The 21,744-nt window shown below is 40.9% G+C and overlaps 2 protein-coding genes across 3 annotated transcripts; one reads left to right on the top strand and one right to left on the bottom strand.

The window, feature by feature from the left end:
• Positions 1 to 10,103: 10,103 nt before the first annotated feature.
• LOC137743264 (uncharacterized) lies at positions 10,104 to 14,330 on the top strand. Its single transcript, XM_068483133.2, has 3 exons — positions 10,104 to 10,696; positions 11,396 to 11,518; positions 12,430 to 14,330. The coding sequence occupies exons 1-3, from the start codon at positions 10,295 to 10,297 to the stop codon at positions 13,966 to 13,968; spliced, it is 2,064 nt and encodes a 687-aa protein (XP_068339234.2). The 5' UTR covers positions 10,104 to 10,294; the 3' UTR covers positions 13,969 to 14,330.
• A 654-nt stretch (positions 14,331 to 14,984) lies between these two features.
• On the bottom strand, positions 14,985 to 19,281 carry LOC137741752 (OVARIAN TUMOR DOMAIN-containing deubiquitinating enzyme 2). Of its 2 annotated transcripts, none has more exons than XM_068481474.2 (9): positions 19,133 to 19,281; positions 18,074 to 18,158; positions 17,922 to 17,967; positions 17,656 to 17,764; positions 17,208 to 17,299; positions 17,049 to 17,111; positions 16,173 to 16,288; positions 15,415 to 15,490; positions 14,985 to 15,289 (listed from the first exon to the last, which is right to left on the bottom strand). In XM_068481474.2, the coding sequence occupies exons 2-9, from the start codon at positions 18,136 to 18,138 to the stop codon at positions 15,233 to 15,235; spliced, it is 624 nt and encodes a 207-aa protein (XP_068337575.1). In that variant the 5' UTR covers positions 18,139 to 18,158; positions 19,133 to 19,281; the 3' UTR covers positions 14,985 to 15,232. The 2 variants fall into 2 exon arrangements, with proteins under 2 accessions (XP_068337575.1, XP_068337576.1); XM_068481475.2 differs by having other exon boundaries at positions 18,801 to 19,140.
• Positions 19,282 to 21,744: the final 2,463 nt, after the last annotated feature.

Below are 21,744 nucleotides of genomic sequence, written 5' to 3'. Positions count from 1 at the left end.
ATGGCAGGCAAGTACGAGGTGGAGGTGCTGACCTGTTTCTTTGTTCAATCTTTCCAATTCGTATTGAAGAGGGTTGGAAAGATTGAAGTTTCCTTGTCCCTTCTCTGGCAGTGTATCAACCGTTGAAGATGACTACTCGAGAGCAATACTAGGTAAGCAATCAGGAATAGATTCCAGGTAGTCGGTTCCAGATCGGAAGACTGACTCCAAGTGTCGCTGACTGCTCTCTTTCACTTTGCCATGCGAGTAATAACAGGGACTAAGGAAAAGAAAGGGAAAAAGCATGATATGAGATACCTTTGCTTTCGAAGAAGCAGCGAATGAATCAGCACATATATTTGTTGTGCTTGTCTCCACATGCTTCGATGTATCATTTTCGCTTGCCTTACTTGCTCCCCTTTGCAGAAGTGGTATTTCCTTATGCAAGTTTAGCATCTTCTCTTGTAGTATTTGTCCTCCGATGCAGGAGTTGAATGCAACCTTTGCATTTAAATGGTGCTTCACTCCTTGGTGGCAACTGGTTTGAGTGGAGGTTCCGACATATTGCTTCATCTGTCCTTGTCTTGGCAGGTGAGAACAAGGGCAAAGGAAAAGATAGGGGAAAAGCATGATATGAGATACCTATGCTTTCGCCCTTGATGATATGAGATACCTTTGCTTTTGAAGAAGCGGTGAATGAATCAACACATGCTTCAATCTATTGTTTCCTCCTGGGTCATCTGTACTCCAGGCATCTGGTATCTTCAAAGGTTGAATAGGTTTTCTCAAGGGAAGAAGAAGAATTGAGTATTTCGAGAGGCTTTGCTGGGAGTGCGCCCTCAGAGGTGAGGAAGAGTTGGGCATTTTCTTCAGGTCTGTCTTGCCATAAGAGACGAAGGTCGACACATATAGGGATTTCTTAATAGCAAGTGGTGGTCTTGTTCTTTTACCCTTGTCGACAAACGTCTCTTCGATATCTGAACGACGCCTCTTCGATTTCTGAACGACGCCTCTTCGATTTCTGAATGAGCGCCACTTTTGACAAAGTTGCACGCGTTTTCTGAAAAGCAGAGAAAGCGTCGCCGAACTTTGCGCTTGTCGGCTAAAGACGTGTAGTTGCGATGATGGCCTCCACGTGTTCTCGACTTTGTCAGATATCTTTTTGACAAAGTTGAACGCATTTTCTGAAAAGCCGCGAACGCGTCGCCGAACTTCACGCAGGAAAATCAGGATTTTTTGAATCGGTGGTCGTGTCGCTTGGCTTTTTACAGAGGTATCGATCACTCCAACATACACACTCTGAAAATTGCCCATTCTTGAAAATCGTCTCCGGCCTTTTGAGAATTATCTTCATCCACCCATTCTCTCTGAACACCTTTGAAAAAAATGACTAACTCATCGAACCTTTGCTTAGATTTGAGTCTCAGCAGCGATCCGGTTGCACCCGGTCAAAGTAATGCATGGCGCCCTTCTTTTTTATCTTCTAACGGTCCTCTTACAGGTGAAGACTCCGTGATGCAGGACGCCACAACAGCTACAATAGTAGCTAGGAACCTCCTCACTCCAAAAGATAGAAGGCTGCTGTCAGGACGGTCCGATGAGTTGGCCGTTCAAGAGTCCCTCGCTCTCAGCGTTCAGTGTGCAGGCTCTGTGTCCAACATGGGCCAACGCCTACTTGCTCGCTCCCGTCAGGTTGAATCGTTGATGGCAGAGGTGGAAAGTCTCAAGCAAGAGATCAAGCAGCTGAAGTATGAGAATAGAAGTTTGCACGTGCTTGCAAACAACTATTCGACGGGCATGAAGAGGAAGCTTGATGAGCTGCAAGAATCTGAAGGTCGGATTCAAAGTGATCGTCAAAGGTTTTCGTCTTTCCTCCAGAGGCACCTTTTTCCTGGGTCTTCCAGCGTTTGGCCAAGTATTGAGGCCTGGAATGCTCTAGCTTCAATGCCTCCGGCTCCGATGCCTTCTGCTCCGATGCCTTCCGCTTCTAGAGTTTTGCCAAGTAATGGGGCTTCACGTGGACATCCTTTGTGAAAGCTCCAATCTAGTATTTCTTTTTTTTCTTTTTTTTTTTTTTTCTTTTTTTTTTTTCATGTACACACTTGTAATTTCTTGGAGATTAATGGACATGTTTTATTTTATTCAGTGTATTGTGCTAAATACAAATAAAACATATACATCACTAAGATTTTTTTTTTTTTTTTTTTATTTTTTTTTTATTTTATATATTTTTTTTTATTTCCCGGTGGCGCTGATCCACCAAGATAGATCTTTTTTTTTATTATTATATTTTTTTTTTCTTTGCTTTCGGTGGTACTGATCCACCAAGATAGATCTTTTTTTTTTATTATATTTTTTTTCTTTGCTTTCGGTGGTACTGATCCACCAAATAGATCTTTTTTTTTTTTAATAATATTTTATATATATATATATTCCCCACATGGTGCAGGGAGGAAATGCAGAGGAGCTTGGAGTAGTAGGAGGATGCTGTTGCTGCGGCTATGGAGTTTGGAGAGCTGAAGCAACGGAGTTCGGAGAAAGTCTTTGGGTGTGAGTTGACAAACTTTGGTTTTGTCAATCTCATTCAAAGGCAGCAGCAGAGGCAAGCAGATGGATGAGGTCTTTGGGTGTGAGTTGACAAACTTTGTTTTTGTTAATCACATTCACAGGCAGCAGCAGAGGCAAGCAGATGTGAGTTCTTTGGGTGTGAGTTGACAAACTTTGTTTTTGTTAATCACATTCAAAGGCAGCAGCCATGGCGGAGGTACAGAAGCAGCCAGAGCTTGAAGTAGTGCAAAGCGTCGAGCTTCACGATCGGCTAGTCGTTTGACAGCGGTCAATGAAGCTCTTCGTTGATTTTGATCATGGTGGCCAGAATGACGAGCTCGAGGAGAACTTCTCAAGACACCCAACTCCCCATGAGGAGGTACGGGTCTCGCAGGTGATGATGATGATGAATCGAACGGCGCGGCAACAGCAGAGGCAGCGGAGGTGAAGAGAAAGATGGGTAGAGGGACGGCAGCTTTTGGGGCCTTGACGCGTCGACTCCGAGGACCCTTGACGGACTTGTCGGATCTTCCCCGAGTGTTGGTCAAACTTGCCAGGAGCTTCAAAGCCGACGCTTTGATGTCTTTCTTTGTTGGTCTGAGGCAATCCGAGAGAGAGAGAGAGCGAGAGAGTGGTACACTGCAGTCGGGAGGAGCGAGGAGGCATCGGAGTTTTTTTTTTTTTTTTTTTTTTTTTTTTGAAGCTGCGGTTCTCTGGGCCCTGGGGAGGTCAGCGGCCATAAATCCGAGTCTGAAACACGGAGATAACTCGTAAAGCGACTGAGTCGACCCGGTATGCTCCTGCCTAAAAAGCTCCGCTATCGGAGCCGGGTTATCAATCGGGTTGACCCGAGACTTCAAAGCTAAACCCACGAACTCCAGAAGCCTTTGTTCTGAACTGGGTCTAGGATTTGCGACCTGGGTCGAATTCATCCGGGTGAGGATCTCCATAGCGGCCTCAGATTTCCCATCAGAAATAGTCGTCGCGGCTTCCATGAGTGACTGCTTGGAACACGTGGAGGTAGCAGGAGACGCTACGGAGGACGAGGAAGACGACGACGAAGTAGGCGACGGCGAAACGGGCTTCTGGTTCTGACTCGGAGCTGCTTTTGGTTTAGGCAGTGCAGCAGATTTCGGTTGAGTGGGAACCACTGGTAGGAGCTGGTTATACCCACCATGGCCGGCATGTAAGCGCGCCAATATACCGAGAAGAAGAGCATTGTTATAAGTAGCAGGCTCTGTCTGTTCATAGTTGTCTCTCTGATCGGCAAAGTTGTCGTAGGCATCAGGTCCACTGACAATAGCGCCAGTAAGCAGATTGGGGTCACTAGCTTTCCGGCTAAACCAAGTGGCATAGCCTCCATGGCATGGCCGAGCTCACCGCTTGCAGCCATTTGCTTGCCGCACTCGATTATAATCCAGGACATCATTGTCACTGTGAAGGCCATGGGAAGTCCAAACTTCACATTGTCACCTGCATCATAGTACCCTCCCACCAGATCCACCCTATTGGCCTTGCCATCGTACAAGCCAGAATTGGATCTCCAAGTGACTCTCTGGTTGCGGGGAAGAAACCCAGATCTCTGAGCTTCAAAGAACAGAATGCTCTTGCTCAGAGCCTGCCCGTAGTCATGGCCGGCCAAAGCAAAAGGCAAACAGAGCAGCAGAAGCAGAGGAGCCATGGAAATTACCCTCACAAATTTCTCCATATCAGCAGTAAAACAGTAAGAAGATGGAAGCTTTTTTCTTTGCTTTGAAGTTGTAAAAAAAAAAAAACAAAAGAAGAAGGCAATGTGTGGTGGTTTATCAGCTAAAATTTCTGATAAACCAAGGAGAGGGAGTTGGGAGAGAGAAGTGGAGGGATTCAAATCTGGCGGACCAGAGCTAAAGCCCTTGTCAATAGAATCGGAGCCACCATTGTCAACCCTAGAGCGCTTAGCATCTCCGCCGTTTAACAACCGAGCCGCGATCTCCTGCGCCTTCTGCTTGGTCAGCTGGAAATCTTCCATGGGGTGAGGAACGCTGCTGTACGACGTCGGTGCAGGGTCGGGGGACGATGACTTGATGGGGGCCGAGAAGCCGGTGACTCTGCGGGTGGACGGCGGCGTTTGCTCCTCATACTTCCGCTTGTTCCCTGAATCTGGACCGGATGAGTATTGGGCTTCGTCGGCCATTGTCGTAGCTGTAGAGGAAGAAACCCTAGAAGATAAGAGAGAGATGGGGGAGAGAGCTGGGCCTGGATTTGGGCTGCTCCTTCTTGTGGAACTTCTGTTTGTTTGAGTTGGCATGGGTCTTAAGTGTAGGCAAACCCACTTTAACATGTATAATTTTTTTTTTTTTTTTTTTTTTTTTTTTTTTTTTTGAATATACATTTTTTTTTTAATACATAGTAACATATGTATATATATATATATATATATATATATATATATATATTTTCTTTCTTTTCTTTTCTTTTGCAATAAAATTGACTTTCTTTAATGAAACATTTATTTATTTATTTTGATGTGACTGTACTTGAAGTTTTGAAGTTTCAAGTTGCCTACATACTCTTCCAAAGAAGAGATCAAGTCATAACGTAGTTCAAATGAGTGATGGTTTTTTTGATGATTTTGCCGTACACAGTTTATGCTCTTGCGGGCCAGGAGCGTTTGTTGTCGCCTTTTATGCTCGTGCGGACAAGGAGCTTTGGTTGTCGCCTTTTAGGCTCGTGCGAACGAGGAGCGTTTTTTTTTTTTTTTTGATGATTTTGTCAAACGATCTTAGAGAGGCATTCCTTGCAATCTTCATAGCAAGGAGTCTTGACTGAGTGATTGAAGAAGTCTTCTGGGAAGAAATCGCGCATCGTAATGGCAACGGGCGATCTTTGTGTCATAATTTCATCATCCTCAACATTTTCATATAGCTTTGAAGGTTGACGGTAGCTGCTTTGCCCCCTTTCCGATTGGTGAACTTGTGGAGGAGACCTATGTTTCTTGTGCATTTTCTTTGGAGTGTCATGAGTCCATCCTTCAACTTCACTTGACTTGACTGACATGGTTTTGGAGTATGCCCCCGGCGGTTGAGGTGAAGATTTTGAGTTCAAAGAGCCAGAAGTGATGGTGGTATAGTCTGACTTCACCACATCATTAAGATCTAGCTCGATGATCCCTTTCTGAGCCAACTTCATGATGAGATCTTTTAGCACAAAGCACTTTTCCGTCGGATGACTAATGAAGCGGTGGAATTTACAGTACCTTGGACTATCAGTACGGTTCATATCTTCTGGCCGTTTGCACTCAGGTAGGTCGATCACCTTTTTGTCAAGCAAGTCTTTCAACATGGCAACCACGTCAGAGTCGGGGAATGGATAAGTCTTCTCCTCAAGCTCCTTCAAAGTGCGTCTACGTATCTCTTGATCACGAAAAGCTTCGGTTTGAATCGCCTTGCCTCGTGTATGGGTTTTGACTGGAGTTGTGTTGAGCGTCATTGCTTCCTTGGTAGGTTTCCACGCAGCCTTATCCACCTTTGGCCCCAAAACTTTGTCATTCTTGTAGTCGGCGATCTGCTCTTTCTTCCCATGACGGGTGATGCTTAACTCCATATCATGGGCGCGGGTGGCTAACTCCTCAAATGTTCGTGGTTTGATGCCTTGAAGGATGTAGTGTAGTCCCCACTGCATGCCTTGAACGCACATCTCGATGGCGGAGGTTTCAGAAAGCCGATCTTTGCAATCCAGGCTTAATGAACGCCATCTATTTATGTAGTCGATGACAGGTTCATCTCTCCACTGTTTCGTACTGGTCAGCTCTAGCATGCTTACAGTACGACGAGTGCTGTAGAAACGGTTGAGGAATTCCCTTTCTAGCTGGTCCCAACTGTTGATGGACTCAGGTTCGAGGTCAGTGTACCAGTCAAAAGCGTTACTTTTCAGTGAACGCACGAACTGTTTGACGAGGTAGTCTCCCTCTGTCCCAGCATTGTTGCAAGTTTCAATGAAATGGGCGACATGTTGCTTCGGGTTGCCTTTTCCATCGAACTGCATGAATTTTGGGGGCTGATAACCCCTTGGCATCTTCAAAGCATCAATCTTCTTGGAGTAAGGCTTTGAGTACAGCACGGAGTCATGCGAGCTTCCTTCGTACTGTGTCTTGACAGTGCTTGCGATCATCTCCTGTAGCTGCTGGATAGAGAGAGATCTCATGAATGCCGTTGCTTGGTCTAGCTTCGGCTTCTCTTCAACTTTCTCCGCTGCTGGCTCTTCTTCTTCGTCGTCTTCTTTCTTTATTAGGCCAACACTTGGGTCGACTTTCACGTCGGGCAGCGCATCTAGTTGGTTGACAAGTGCGGCAATCTGCAAGTCCTTCTCTTCCACAGTCCGTGTGAGCTTTGCGATTGCTTCATTCATCTGAGCTAGCTGTTCTTCAACAGAGGTGACGCCGATGGTCATGACTTGTGCAGCCAATAGACATGACTTTCCTTCAGACATCCATAGTGCTGATGAAGAACCCCTTTGGTCATTTTGGGGTGTCATCTTGTGTGCCTCAATAGCATGCTTTGGTGCCCCCAGCAAGGTCAGGTGGATGACCGACTCGCTCATTTGATGCTGCTCTTGCTTGCTTAGCAGTACCAACTTTGCAGCGGCATGTTGAGGAGTGGTTGTGGTACCAATGGATGCTCCATTTGTGGCGGAAGTGCTTATGCTTCTTCCCTTGGTGGTTGCAAGAACGGCTTGTCCCTTGCTTGATGCCATTGATTTTGGAGGTGTGCTTTGGTTGTTGTCAACTCTGTAACCATGCTCCTTCAACTTCTTTTGAGTCTCGGTGAGGTCGCGATCTTTGTCGTTGACGGTGTTTGAAACCTTCTTTCCAAAATTCGAAGAGGAAGCAAAGTCATGCCCAGCCTTTGACATGAGTTCGTAGGCATTTGGGTTGAAGCCTTCTTCAGTCCTCTTAGTTGGAAGAGAGCTTGGTTTCACTTTGACGCCATGCTGTGCCTCCAGACGGTTGATGAGTCCTGCGGTTTGCAAGTTTTTCTCCTCTGCAGTCTTTATCAGCCTTGCAATTGTTTCCTTCATCTGAACCAGCTGTTTTTCAATGGAGGTAGTGCCGATAGTCATGACTTGTTCTTTGTTTGAAGCCATGGACTGTGCTTGAATATCTTGAACGGAGACAGAGATGAGAGGTAGAGATTGTCCCACTGGGCGTGCCAAATTTGTAAACACGGAAAATTCCTGAAATAAGAGACAAGAATACGTGCACAAAATATATTTTTTTGTGTTTAATGATTTTGGGGTTACAATCTCTTTGTAATTTGATCCTCTGATTCTATCTTCGTAGGGTGTAGGTTTGTGGATGAGCTATTGATCCAAAGGGCCGTTGGGGCTTGATCTAAGGATGAACGGATGATGAACACTTTATTCAAGGGGCCGTCGGGGCTTGATCTTGAACAATGGTTGTGTGGATTTCTTCAAGGGCTTTTGGGCTTGATCTTGAATGAACGGATGATGAACGATGAACACTTTCTTCAAGGGCCGTCGGGGCTTGATCTTGAATAATGGTTGTGTGGATTTCTTCAAGGGCTTTTGGGCTTGATCTTGAAGGTTGATGGATGAACGGATCTTCAAGGCTTTTGGGCTTAATCTTGAAGAACGATTGGATGTGTGAATTTGTTGAGGTTGTTGATCCAAAGGGCTGTTGGAGCTTGATCTTGGGATGAACGGATGATGAACACTTTCTTCAAGGGGCCGTCGGGGCTTGATCTTGAGTTGGTGGAAGTTCTTCAAGGGCCGTTGGGGCTTGATCTTGAAGGAGGATTTGACGAAGAACGAAGAGTGTTTTCTTGATCCTTCGGGATTTGCTTGAGAGCTTTGGAGTTTCAAAGCTTCAAGGTTTTGGTGTGATGTGAATTCCCTTCTTTCTTTCTCCCTTCTTCTTCCTCCCTCTTTCTCTTCTTCTTTCCTGAAATGAATGTCTTGGCCTCCTATTTATAGAATTCCAAAACTTGATTTTTGGATTTAAATAATCAGATGAAATAAATCATTTCTGCCAGATATTGACACGTGTCCTATTTGATGACTTTTCCAATTTATTTCGATTTTTCGTTGAGTCACACGCTACATGTAAAATTTATGTGACACGTGAGCGTTGAAATTTTAATTATTGGTTAACATTCATTTCACCGAAATTTCGATGTCTACAAGAACATTTTGGATTGTATCTCGAATGACCTTTGTGTTATATTAGTGCTTAAAATTATAATATAAAAAACAAACGTTTCATCTCAAAAAATAAAAAGTAAAAATACCAATAGTGTTAAAAAATTGAGATATGGAATAATATTCCGGGTGTCTCTCGTGAAAAAAAATGTATTCACTTTATAACCATGTGGTATTTTTGTAAGAGCCCACATCGTTCAGGAGAGTGATCCTTATATGTATATTCTCATCCCTACCTAGCACAAGGTCTTTTGGGAGCTCACTGACTTCGGGTTTCGTAGGAATTCCGAAGTTAAACGAGTTCATGCGAGAGCAATCTCATGATGGGTGACCCACTAGGAAGTTCTCGTGTGAGTTCCTAGAAACAAAACCGTGAGGACATGGTCGGGCCCCTAAGAGGGTGGATTGTTACATTCCACATCGCCTAGGGAAGTGGATCCTGTAAGCCTCATATGTATAATTCCATCTCTACCTAGCACGAGGCCTTTTGAAAACTCACTGGCTTCGGGTTCCATTGGAACTCCGAAGTTAAGCAAGTAGTGCGCGATCCCATGAGTGGTGACCTCCTGGGAAGTTCTTGTGTGAATTCTCAGAAATAAAACCGTGAGGGCGTGGTCGGGGCAGCTTTGCTTTGATGTAACCTCAAAATTGAGGTGATAATGAATCGTTGACTTAATTTTTCATGCAATCAATCAGCTTAATGCTCTGTATAGTTAGAGTACCTCTAAAGGAGATGTCAAAATTGCCACATAGGCATATAACAATAAAAAATGGTAGCAAACTCTCTCCAAATGAGCCTTCAGTTTCTTAGGTGGCGCTGAGTCATTTGAAGGCAAAGCCTTTTGCTGTCAAATTTGACCGCAAATGTCAAATTTATTAAATGATATTTTAATAAATTAATATAATATATAATAAATGTTGTTATATTTTTGAAATATTTGATTGGTTGCTTTAATCATTGGACTGCACAAAAAAATAAAAAAATAAATTGAATGACATTATTATTTGACATATCGAGTGGAGTAAAATATTGTACAAAATGTCAAATTGTCACATAAGCTATCAATTATCATTTTGATGTTTAAAATTTAACATCTATTTTGGAGATGCTTTTACAAGCCCAAACTACAAGGCTCAAAATTAGCATCCTCACGATGAACCGTTTATTTGTTTTATACATATCAATGACGATACCCTTTAAATCACAACGTCTATTTTTGTTAACAACGTGGTGCAATAGCTGTCCATGTCATCGACCTCGAAATCTCAGGAGTAAGATACGTAGTTGACCGTAGAAATACATTATACATACATGGAAAATCACGTTCGTATGTTTATACACTCTAATATTGTATTTTTCATACCTAAAATACCTCCTCCGTACATGTCTGTGTGCTTGTATGCATCCCTGTCTATGTCACAGTCTCTCTGTCTCTCTCTAACTCTCTGTCTCTCTCTGTCTCTCTCTCTCTGTACTTCCTTCCCATTTCACAGTACACCCACACTACACACACACACACACCAGAAAACCCTTTACTTTCTCTCTCTAAATGGCTGAATCTCACTCAAGAAGATGAAGATACCCAGCAAGCCCCGGCACCTCTCGCCAACGTTCCCACCGCCGGACTCAGATCTTCACCTCCACAGACCCCCCACCACCCGCAAGAAGACCCGGGCACCCGGTTCGGCCCGGTTGAAGCGGGCCGGACTTCCGACCGGAAAGCGGAGCCGACCCGAGACGCCTTTGCTCAAGTGGAAGATTGACGAAGGCCCAGAAGAGCGCCAGGGGCACGGGGAGAGGCGAAAGGACCAAAATGCCCGTGAGGAGGAAAGAGAGGACGGAGTGAGGAGAAAGGGCAGGAAGGGAAGAGAGGCCCCCTTGTCGGCCAGGAAGCTTGCCGCTGGTCTGTGGCGGCTGCAGTTACCGGAGACGGGTTCCAGTGTACCTGGACGTAATGGGAAGCTAGGGTTTCAGGTGAGCTTGGTCTCAAAGATCTGTAATTTTATGGTCAAATGGGTCTTCTTTGCAACCTTGGTTGAATCGCATTTGATTGGAGGTTGACCTTTTTATGTCAAAAAAAGTTGTTTAATTTTCTCGTTAATTCATTGGAAGTTGTTAAATCTGGTGTTCTTTTAGTTTGATAAATACTAATGTTGGTGTTGATATCTACGGTACTGTTGTTGTCTTCGTGTTTCGTTTCGATTTTTCGAATTGAGGACTAAGAAACCAGGCGTTGTGATTTCAACTCTGATCGATCTTACTGAGAAAATGTGTTCTTAAATTAGCATGAAATCTTTACTAATGCGGTAATGCTTGTAAGTTTCCATCAATTTCCTGCTAAGTATCTCTTATTTTGGTAATTAATTGACTGTTGAGATCTTTCATTAGTCCTGTATTGTTTTCTTAATTAAAATTAGCGGTGTCATGTTTATCTGAATGTATTAACATGGAACTGTGATATTCAAGATATGATGGTAACGGCATTTATGCAATGCTTTGACGATTTCTGAAAATTCCGGCTCATTACGCTTTCCTTTGTTGTTCTGGGATCCCCGGGTCCTTGCGTGCTGTTTTAATACGTCTTGTCCTATCATGCCTTGCCCTCAACCAGCCAGTATTAATGCTGTTGTATACTCGGGATTTTGATATTCATTGCTGTTGTCTTCTTTTCAGCCTGACGTTGGCCATATTGGGGTACCATTTCTCCGTAATCGTAACAGCAAAGGATATGCTTCTGAAGCAAATGATCTTTTACAAAGCCCTAGGTCGACCTCAAGGAATGGGTTCTTGTCCAAGGTACATCTCTTCCTTAAATTCATACAATGATCTGTAAATTCTGAATGAACAACATCCTTTATGAACTTAAGTACAATACGATACAGATTTTTTTTTTTATATTTTTTTAAAGCAATTACAATAAGATACCTTAATCGTCTTGTGCACGTGTCACACATGCCGAGCAGTCCTTTAAGGCAAGCTATTTGGCATGAACCTTGGCAGATGATTTGCTTTGCAAGGATTGGCGTTATGGATACTCATTAAGAATCGTTGGTTTTGGAAGAAAAATAGATGTTTCATCAAGTAGTCATCTGTTTTGCTGTCCTCAGAAATTGAATATTATGTTATAAGGTTAAAGCAGTGTTACTCTTGGGATTTCTCATGGGTGAATTTAAATATTTAATTTTAATTACTCATATACGCTACGAAATAGAGAATAATGATCATATTTGGATGAAAAATAAAGTAGAAATTTGGTGTAAAATGGGACGTATAGCTAATTCTTTAGCTGGATTAAAAGATATAGCTGTCTAAAAAGCAGCATTAGCAATCCCAGAAAGCTCTAGCAAAAAGATGGAAATTTGTGAGGGAGAATCATGAAGTAATTTCAGATTATGCAACAACTAAGGCTTGGCCGTTTTCCAAATAAAGAGAAAAGGCTACAATATGAAAATTTGTTATTACATGCATATATACATGTATGGATTGTTGGAACTAATATGGAATGCTGAAATGCGTTCAGGTGCAGCTCAGCTGGCTAAGAAACATGTCACTTGTATATATTCTCTGAAGTTATATAACAGACAGTCTCGTCCTTTTAACTTTTTCTTCGTTAAATTTGTTTCTCAACATCAATTTTTCCCGAAGCTGTTTAAGGTCTGTTTTTCCTGTGGTGTTACCTCTAATTTTAACTTCAACCTTCATTTCAGTTATCCAACTCTGTCATGGAGGGGCAAACAAAATGGGATCCAGTCTGCTTGAAAACATCAGATGAGGTACGGCAAATTTACAGCCAAATGAAGCTTCTTGACCAACAAGCAAGTGCTGTATCAGTTGTATCTGTACTTGAAGCTGAGCTAGAGCAGGCACGAGCTCGCATTCAGGAGCTTGAGATGGAACGGTGTTCCTCAAAAAGGAAACTTGAGCACTTCTTAAGGAATGTCAGTGAGGAAAGAGTTTCATGGAGGAGCCGAGAGCATGAGAAAGTCCGCGCATTTATTGATGACATGAAGTCTGAATTGAACCGGGAAAGGAAGAGTCGCCAGAGAACTGAGATAATCAATTCCAAATTGGTTAATGAGCTTGCTGATGTCAAGTTATCAGCAAAGCGATACATGCAGGAGTACGAGAAAGAAAGAAAGGCCAGAGAATTGATTGAAGAAGTATGTGATGAGCTTGCTAAGGAAATTGGAGAAGACAAGGCTGAAGTTGAAGCATTGAAGAGAGAATCCATGAAACTCAGAGAGGAAGTGGACGAGGAAAGGAAGATGTTGCAGATGGCAGAAGTCTGGCGTGAGGAACGTGTCCAAATGAAGCTGGTTGATGCAAAGGTGGCAGTTGAGGAGAAGTATTCTCTGATGAACAAGATTGTGTCAGATCTGGAGAATTTTCTGACGTCAAGAAGTGCAACACCAGATGTGAAGGAAATGAGAGAAGTAGAATATCTGCGACAGGCTGCTGCTGCTGTAAATATTCAAGACGTCAAGGACTTTTTTTATGAACCCCCCAATCCTGATGATATCTTTTCTGTGTTCGAAGAAGTTAATTTCGGTGAGCCTAATGAGAGGGAGATTGAGCAGTGTGTTGCTTACAGTCCTGCTAGCCATGGTTCAAAAATTCGTACTGTGAGTCCTGAAGGCAATGGAATCAATAAGGACTGGATCCAGAGACATCCAGTTGCATTTGTTGGTCATAATGGTGATATAGAAGAAGATGAGAGTGGTTGGGAAACTGTGAGCCATCTCGAGGATCAGGGCTCAAGCTATTCGCCAGACGGGAGTGCCCCATCTGTCAATAAGAATCGCCGAGAGAGTAATGTCTCAGAGAGTGGAACAGAATGGGAAGAAGAAGTTGAGGGAACACCAATTACTGAAATCAGCGAGGTTTGCTCGGTACCAACAAAGCAGACGAAGAAGGTATCATCAATAGCAAGGCTTTGGAGGTCTGGCCAAAACAGTGGGGAAAACTACAAGATAATCTCTCTAGAGGGAATAAACGGTAGGCTATCGAATGGAAGGATATCCACTAGGGGTCTGGTATCCCCTGATCGGGGTTCGGGTAAAGGCGGGCTTAGCCCCTCTGATTTAGTGGGGCAGTGGAATTCTCCTGAGACGGGGCATCACATTCGGGGTATGAAGGGGTGCATTCCGCTTGGCGCCCAGAAGCATAGTTTGAAGGCAAAGCTTTTGGAGGCAAGGTTGGACAGTCATAAGGTCCAACTGCGTCATGTGCTTAAACAGAAGATCTAGTAGTGAGGCAGAGTTTGCTCATAAAACGAAACTGATAAACCCAGGCAAGAATAAGTAGTTCCATTTCTCACCGCGCAAGGTACAAACTCCTGCCACTAGGAAATGCTCAATGGCGGTCGCAAGGAGTCTCTGAATAAAATGCAGATGATCATGGACTCCCACGTCTGGTTTCGGGGGTCTTTGCAAGCGATTCAGAAGGCGCGAGTCATTATTTGTATCATTTCAAGTACAGAGGACACCATTTGTTGAAAATGGTAGACGAAGAACGATAACATTTCCTCCGTCTGTAATATGATGTATTTTGTTTTGAGAAATGTTTCATTTTAGTTTCTTATAGGAAATGGAAAATCTGTGGTCCAAAACTTGTCTTTCCCTTTAATCAGAACTGGAAAGGAAAAAAAAAAAGCAGATGTTAGAAAGAAAATTTCGAATTAAGAAGCAGGATTTTCGACGGTACTCTGAGTATCTCATGCTTCGGAGCACTCTAGAATAATGTAGAATTTGTTGAGAATCAATGAAATTTTGGAAACCTGTGGGGTTGGTACGAGGTAGTGGGGAAGATCGTACGTGAAGCCAGAAGGGATCAACTGAGTAAAATGGTGGTACATTGTTACTGTCAGATTTTAGATTGGTCCCCGGCGTTGTGGTCCCGCTCCGAAGTCCCATGTCCGGTCCTGAGTGCCGGATCTAGGATCTTCGATTTGGGTTTCAGGTTCCAAGTAGTTGGATTAACTGATCACATTCTCGGTCACTTCGCCACCAAATTAATCACACCCATCAGATGACTTAACTCAATTTTTCTACTTTTTAATGTAAATATATCTTACAAAATTGTAGAGATGAGATAATTTTATACGGTTCGTATTCTTTTCCAATACCAATTGACTGGATTTAATAAATTAAAAAAAAAAAAGAAAAATCAAAGAATATGTGTAAACAGAAGTGTGTAGAAGGAGAAAAAGAACGAGCGAAAAGTAATTGGAAATTGGTAGAACCTCGAGAGACAATCAACCATATAAAATGAAGAAGACTCGAATAATAAATAAAGGAGGGTAATGGCTGATACAACAGGTTGCATGAGACCCCATAAAATGATATGGGAAACCCACTACAAGTCTAGTTTTCCTTGTTTTTCTTCCTTTTGACGGTACAGTACTACAATACAACATTTCGAGACTGAATATTATCACACGGTGGCCTTTCGACAGTCCAACGTTGTACTTATTTGACACAGCATGAAACAAATGAGCGGATAGCGATTCTGTTATCTGTATTCTTGAAAGTTGACATGCCCTGTCGCCCGTGCATGCTCCACAGCCTCCTGAATATATACATACAAGATTATTCAGTAACATAAGAACTTAAGAAATTTCATGTGCACAACCACACACGGTAAGAAACACCAAGGAGGCAAGGCAAACAGAATTTGTATTGTGGGGAGCTAACCTTCTGGCCGACTAGTCCAAGTTGGCACACCCCACAGCGCAAAGTGAAGTTGGCAGTGTCCGTGTATCTCCTCTTACTGCAAAGAAGTATCATGGTGTTAAGGTATGCTCATGTATTAAGAGTTAATGCAGATACATATGCATATATCTCAGCTACATACGTAGTAGGAGCAATGGAAAAATGGACACCTAACAGGACGATGCACTCAATCATTGTAACCAAGATAATTACGTGAAACACACATTACCTCAAAAATTTTGACAATTTAGTCACACAAACTTAATATTTTTATACCCCCTCTTTTTTTGGTAGGGTACGAATTGAAAGCATAACGTACAGGCAACACACATTTGGCATTTGTCATATAGTTCTTAATCATCTGAAGTTGACAACAAATTTATTCATTATAATTTAATGTTACCGTTAGTACAATACAGGTTCAACCGGTATATCCTCAACACATAGAGATCCGGAAAATTCAAGACACTGTATTTGTAATAAATTTGAAAACAATTGCTCAAGTTGTATAGGTTTGTAACTAGGTTGTGTAGTGAACTAGGAAACTTAGTCGCACACTTTAAAGCTTAGCGTGAAATGTCAGAAAGGAGTCCCTAATTCAGATACTATGTATCCGGTAACATCCAAATATGCTAGTCACAGACTAAAACCCCAAGGGACATGTATAATGATTTAACATATTATGCGTCATAGTTTTTGTGCGTGTGCACTGAAATTAGAAGCCATCATGAAAGTAATACCTTTGTTGCTCTTTGACAAGGTTAAGAGTGAGCCCCTCAACTGGCCCAATGGAACCGTTATGGACTGCAAATATTGTCTGATCAAACTCCTCTGGAGCTCCCTCGAAGGGAGACATCTGATACAACAGAATAAAGAATTCAGCCATCATTTAAGTGGAAAAATCAAGTGCAACCTCCATCATGAACGGGGGATAGCAAAAATAGTGAACCAAATAAGAAGTATGCCAGGTGAATAAACAGATTGTAATTACCAAATGCACAACAAAGACCACTTATTCTTGAATAAGTAAAAACTATCCCACACAAGTATAAAAATTTGCCCAGCTCATGTTCGGTTTTTCTTCCCCTCTCCCCCTCCCAGTTTTTAACATGCTCAAACCCATACAAGAGAACAGAAGACTAAATCATCTGGTTCGTACGGTTGGCAAGATGTCTCATGAGGGAAGAATATTTATGTTGTGTTTGGATAAGGTATTACCAAGTACCAAGGGATTTAGGCATACATTAGCAAGAAATGCACAACAGAACAATAGATCAATGGATTTGAAATGACTAGACACAATGCACTTAGAGGGATTTGTAAATGACTACTTGAAAGAGTCATTTGAAAATCCTTTGTTTAGCCATTTAGTGGCTTCATAATGCTCATGTTACATGTGGTGCATTTTCGATCCCTCTATCTAATGTTTTGTAGTGCGTTTCCAACTTTCCACCTACTTTAGCCTAAATCCCTGTCCTTGGAAATCCCTCAGCCAACCACATGATGAACGCCAACTTGAGGCCATATCGAAGCCACTTGTTAACAGTCCATCCACATTGACAACCAGAAAAATTCGTAAACAGAAAATTAACAAAAAAATAATCAGAGCCACATACAGCTAAAGCATCGTAATGAAGTCCATCATAGATCAACATCACCCTTTCGGAATACCTCTTCTCCTGTAAAACAGCACCGCATACAAAAATGGGCATAAACATTCAGAAATGGTAAGTGGGCAAGATTAATATACATGAGAATTCGCTACAAATGCTAACCTGACCATACAAATCACAACGTGTAGTCTGGATATCATACGCTGCGATTTCACGTCCATAATAATCTGCTAATATAGATAGCTCTATGGCACCTGCACACAAGATTGCAAATTAACAGTGTGCACAAAACAAATCTAATAGTATCCCAGTTACTGATAGGGACAGAGACCTCAACGAAGGAAAAGAAAGATTTGAACTTTATCTTATAGACAAGTGGCCACACAAACTATTTCTTGAACATTCAAGACACAAAGCTTCTGTCAAATATGAAATTCAATAATCCTCAATACCCTAGAAGAAGATCTAAGTCAGTCAAGTATAATTAAGGTTTGGCTACTTAGTTGTGTATAAGAAATAACCAAACTATTATGAGAAAAACTTTTTATTGTGCATTTTGTTTGGTAACCAAGATTCAGATGCATAAGAACAGAAAGTTTTCTTAACAAACCTCCCCACTTCTCTGAGTCAAGAATCCAAGCACAATACTCTTCATTCGATTTACCAAGAAATGCTTCGGAATACTTAGTTGGATCACTTGCTACCGTTGCAGCTATAACCTTCACATCGTGGATGATCACAAAATGTAAGTATCAGAGAGTGATCAGTAAGTATTGCACTTATGCATACACAATGCAAATCGGGGGCTATGTACGCACAAGCACCCATGATTTGTATCTATTGTTGTATGCTTTTAAGCCTTGAATGTTCATATACCTGTCTCAATTCAGGAGCTTTTTTCTGGTCATGATCCATTACATACCTGCAAACGAAGGGCAAAAATTGAATAGAAAATTTGACATTAAATGACACAGTTCACTTCATTGCAATAGCCAATGGATAAAATAGAGGGTTGTACTGGAGCTTACCCGACCGCATTGAAGAGGCAACTATTGTCTGCGGGAATAACCCTTCTTACTACGATACCTTCCATATTGTAAATTATTTATACACCTGAAGCATTATAACAAAATGAAATTTCAAACAGTGATGGTTTTATCTATCCAAGTACATGTTTAAAATTGAAATACATGAACATTTGCTCAAAAAACAAGGACATGAAAAGCATTAAACCGCGTAGAAACGGTTCATTCAAAGAACGAACCCTTTGAGATTTCAACGAAAAAACAGAACAAAGATTATTACGAATACATACAAGAATTAGGATTCCATTCAAACTAAGCATCGACAGAGACATAAAAGAAATTTTATGTTAAGACTCCATCCTAAACTTAAATAAGAGACAATATGAAAAGGCGGCCGAGGAATCGAACAAAACCCAGCTTCACATACTCAGTTGATGATGACCAACCAGATTCAATTACCGGCAGCAGTCCATGATTGAACACATAAATGTAAAAAGGAACAAATATAGTGAACAGAAACAAAATTTACAAACTTTTACAAATTTTAATGAGGAAATAAATCTACAAAAAAGAATCAGATAATCCATGCTCATATCACTTTCTTCAAGGAGATAATTATCTCCAAAGCCTACCCACAAAATTACCCAGCTATATGAAAAAATAAAAATATATATCTATATGTATGTATTCTTCCAATAAATCAGAATATAATTCCAGAAATGAGACCAACCTTCAGATTCTGAAACAAAGGGTTACAACAAATCCAGCTTGAAATCAACAAACCCAAAAGCAGAAATGATAGGAACTTGATAAATAAATGCAAAAGAGAAAAAAAGAAAGAAATTTCCAGATCTAGTAATGGTACCAAGAGTAGCTTTACAGTAAAGAAATTGGAGGGGACAAAAACAGAAAATAATGAGGACCCATTTGCATAATCAAATAAATATAAATGTCCACCAATCAAAGGATTACAAAAAAAAAAAAAAAAAAAAGAAAGAAAAAAAAAACAAGAAGAAGAAGAAGAAAAAAAAAACAAAGGAGAAAAGAAGAAAAGAAACTCACTCTGGTCTGCTAATAATTAGATATGAAGGGGGTGTCGTGTCGTGGCTTTCGTGGCTTTTCTCCTGGTTTTGGGTATGGCACTGTGTTTTTGTTGACACAATTTAAAAGGCGGGCGCCGAACGTAACTTCGATGTTTTTCTTTATCCTTTGGGAGGGTGGCGAAGGTGGGATTAGGAATTAGAACAAAGTGCGGACGACGACATATTGCCGCTAGTGTGGGGTCCAACCCAAACTGATTATCATGATGCTTGATTTAAAAAATAAAAACTAATGAAAAAGGTTCAAAAATTTTGAATTTTAATGATAAGAACAAAATAAATAGTAAAGTGAATAGTATCAGGATTGACTTTTTAGTGTAAAAATGTGATTTTTCGTTAAAGTGAACAGTACCGTGACATTTTCGTTAAAACTTCCTAATTTTAATTTATTTAAAGAAAATTGTTAAGGAAACCCTTCTAAAGTGAGATTTTTGACGAATTCCCTGTTACCTTATAATTTAATACCAAAATTTGTGTCAATATTATAAAGAATTGTGGCAAAAACATGAGGTGCCATGTTCCATTGTCGCCTGAATGGCCTAAAAAAGAGTTAGAACATGAGTTTAGTGTTCTTGTAATAGGGTTGGGTTGGACACAGAGTTCATAGAGAGTTTCACCTTCGAGAGAGTCTTCTTAGCATATCTCATTGGTGTTATTGCTTAAGTGAAAGTTAAGGGCTTGTTTGGTATCTTTGTTGAATCTGATTTTTTTTTTCTTTTTCAAAATAATGAATGTAGCTAAATTACTTAATACTCATTAATTTTAAAAACAAAAATTTGATTCAATAAAACAAGCCTATAAAATTCCACATCACCGCTAACAATAAAAAAGACAACATTAGTGTTTTTCAAGCAAAATGTTAATTCTATGTGGCATGATGTGAATTGGCAGCAAAGGTGAATTTGATAACAACCTCAAATCCATTTTAATTAATTAATAAATGTTTTTGTATCATTTTTATTATTGTTTTTTGTTCTAAAAATATTTATTACAATTATGAAAATAAATCATGTAATGAATAATAGTTTAAATTTGACATTTCGGGTGGATAGCAAAACTTAAAAAAGATCAAAGTGCCTATAAGATTCAATTTTAAATTTTAGGTTTAAAATTTGACATCTCCTACATCTCCTTTGGAGATACTCGAAACTATTCTTTCAAAAAATAGGGACATTGAGGCCCCCATCAAACAATAAAAAAAAAAAAAATCTTAAAGTTACCAATCTCACATCTACGCTATTTAAGCCTAAACTAGATATGTTCCATATTTCCATTAGAAACTGAATTTTGTTATTTGAAGCTAAACACTTTTGCTTATGTTAGTTTGCATTAGTTATGCTATAAGAATTAGAGCTAATCTACTCAATTTTCAGTTTAAGTCACATGACTTGCACTTGATACATTTTATACATTATTCATGTACGTGTATTTCTTTTCATTGGTTTTGGTATTGATATTGGGTTACTTAAAGTCATGCTTTTCTTCTAGTAACTTAGGAGGCAAGAGAAGGGATGAACAATGAATGTACGCACGTATCAATATGTGGGCCACGTGAACATTAAAAAATTTTAAATTTTTTTTTAAAAAAACTCAATAGTTAAAAGTTAAACAATTTTTAAAAATTAAAAAATTAAGAAAACCTAAAACCCTAAAATTGTTTCCTAGATTCCCTCTCAATTCCTCCTTGCTCTTTGTTTCGAAGATTCCTCGCCACCTCTCTCTCACTCATCCCCTCCTCCTCCTCCGTCCCAAAACACTCTCAACCTCCAACTCCTTCTTCTGCCCTAACCAAAAACCACCCTCTCACTTCTCTACAACACCATATCGAACTCTTGCAGCTGTCGCCCAGAATCTCCTAGGCGAGGGCGATGTACAACGACGGCAAGGTTTAACAGCAACCGACGATCGTAAGGGCTTCATGTGCAGCAAACTGTTAGGTACCAGCTGCATAGAGGAAGATATATAGAGTAAAAAAGATAGAATACAGAGAAAGGATAAAGGTTAATTCATTTCATAATCCCAAAAGGAAGGTACACATGCGGCATATATCTCCAACAGCCAAAACAGACAAAAGAGCACAGGTGCTGATTCACCAGCCAACAACCATTACAAATACCATAATAGATAATAAGTATAAAGTAGCAAGGCCTAAACTATAGTATATATGGTCATAACACCATGAGTCTTGATAAGGTTCTAACATTGCACCCTCCTTACAAGGAGCTTATCCTTAGGCAACAAATTCAGGAAAACGAGCAAAGATCGAATCGACATCCTCCCATGTTGCGTCATGATCTGGAAGGCTTTCCCATTTGATTAACCAACGAGTGTGCAGTTAACATGTTTGAACATACCACCCTGCAGGATTTTCTCAAGGGACCACATGAAGGTACCATCAAAAGCTACTGGAGAAAGAGCCGGAGAAGCTACAATATGAACATCAATCTTGGGTTTAAGCAAGGACACATGGAATGTAGGTTGAATGCAGGAATGAGGAGGAAGGTCCAATGTATAAGCAACCTAGGCAACCCGAGCAAGTATCTGGAAAGGATTATAATAGCAAGGAGCCAGCTT

This window comes from Pyrus communis, chromosome 11 (genome assembly GCF_041283825.1).
Source record: "Pyrus communis isolate YQ-2024b chromosome 11, ASM4128382v1, whole genome shotgun sequence".
NCBI classification, from domain to species: Eukaryota; Viridiplantae; Streptophyta; class Magnoliopsida; order Rosales; family Rosaceae; genus Pyrus; species Pyrus communis.
The sequence above is the reverse complement of the archived record's forward strand: the minus strand, read 5'-3'. Positions and strand labels throughout refer to the sequence as shown.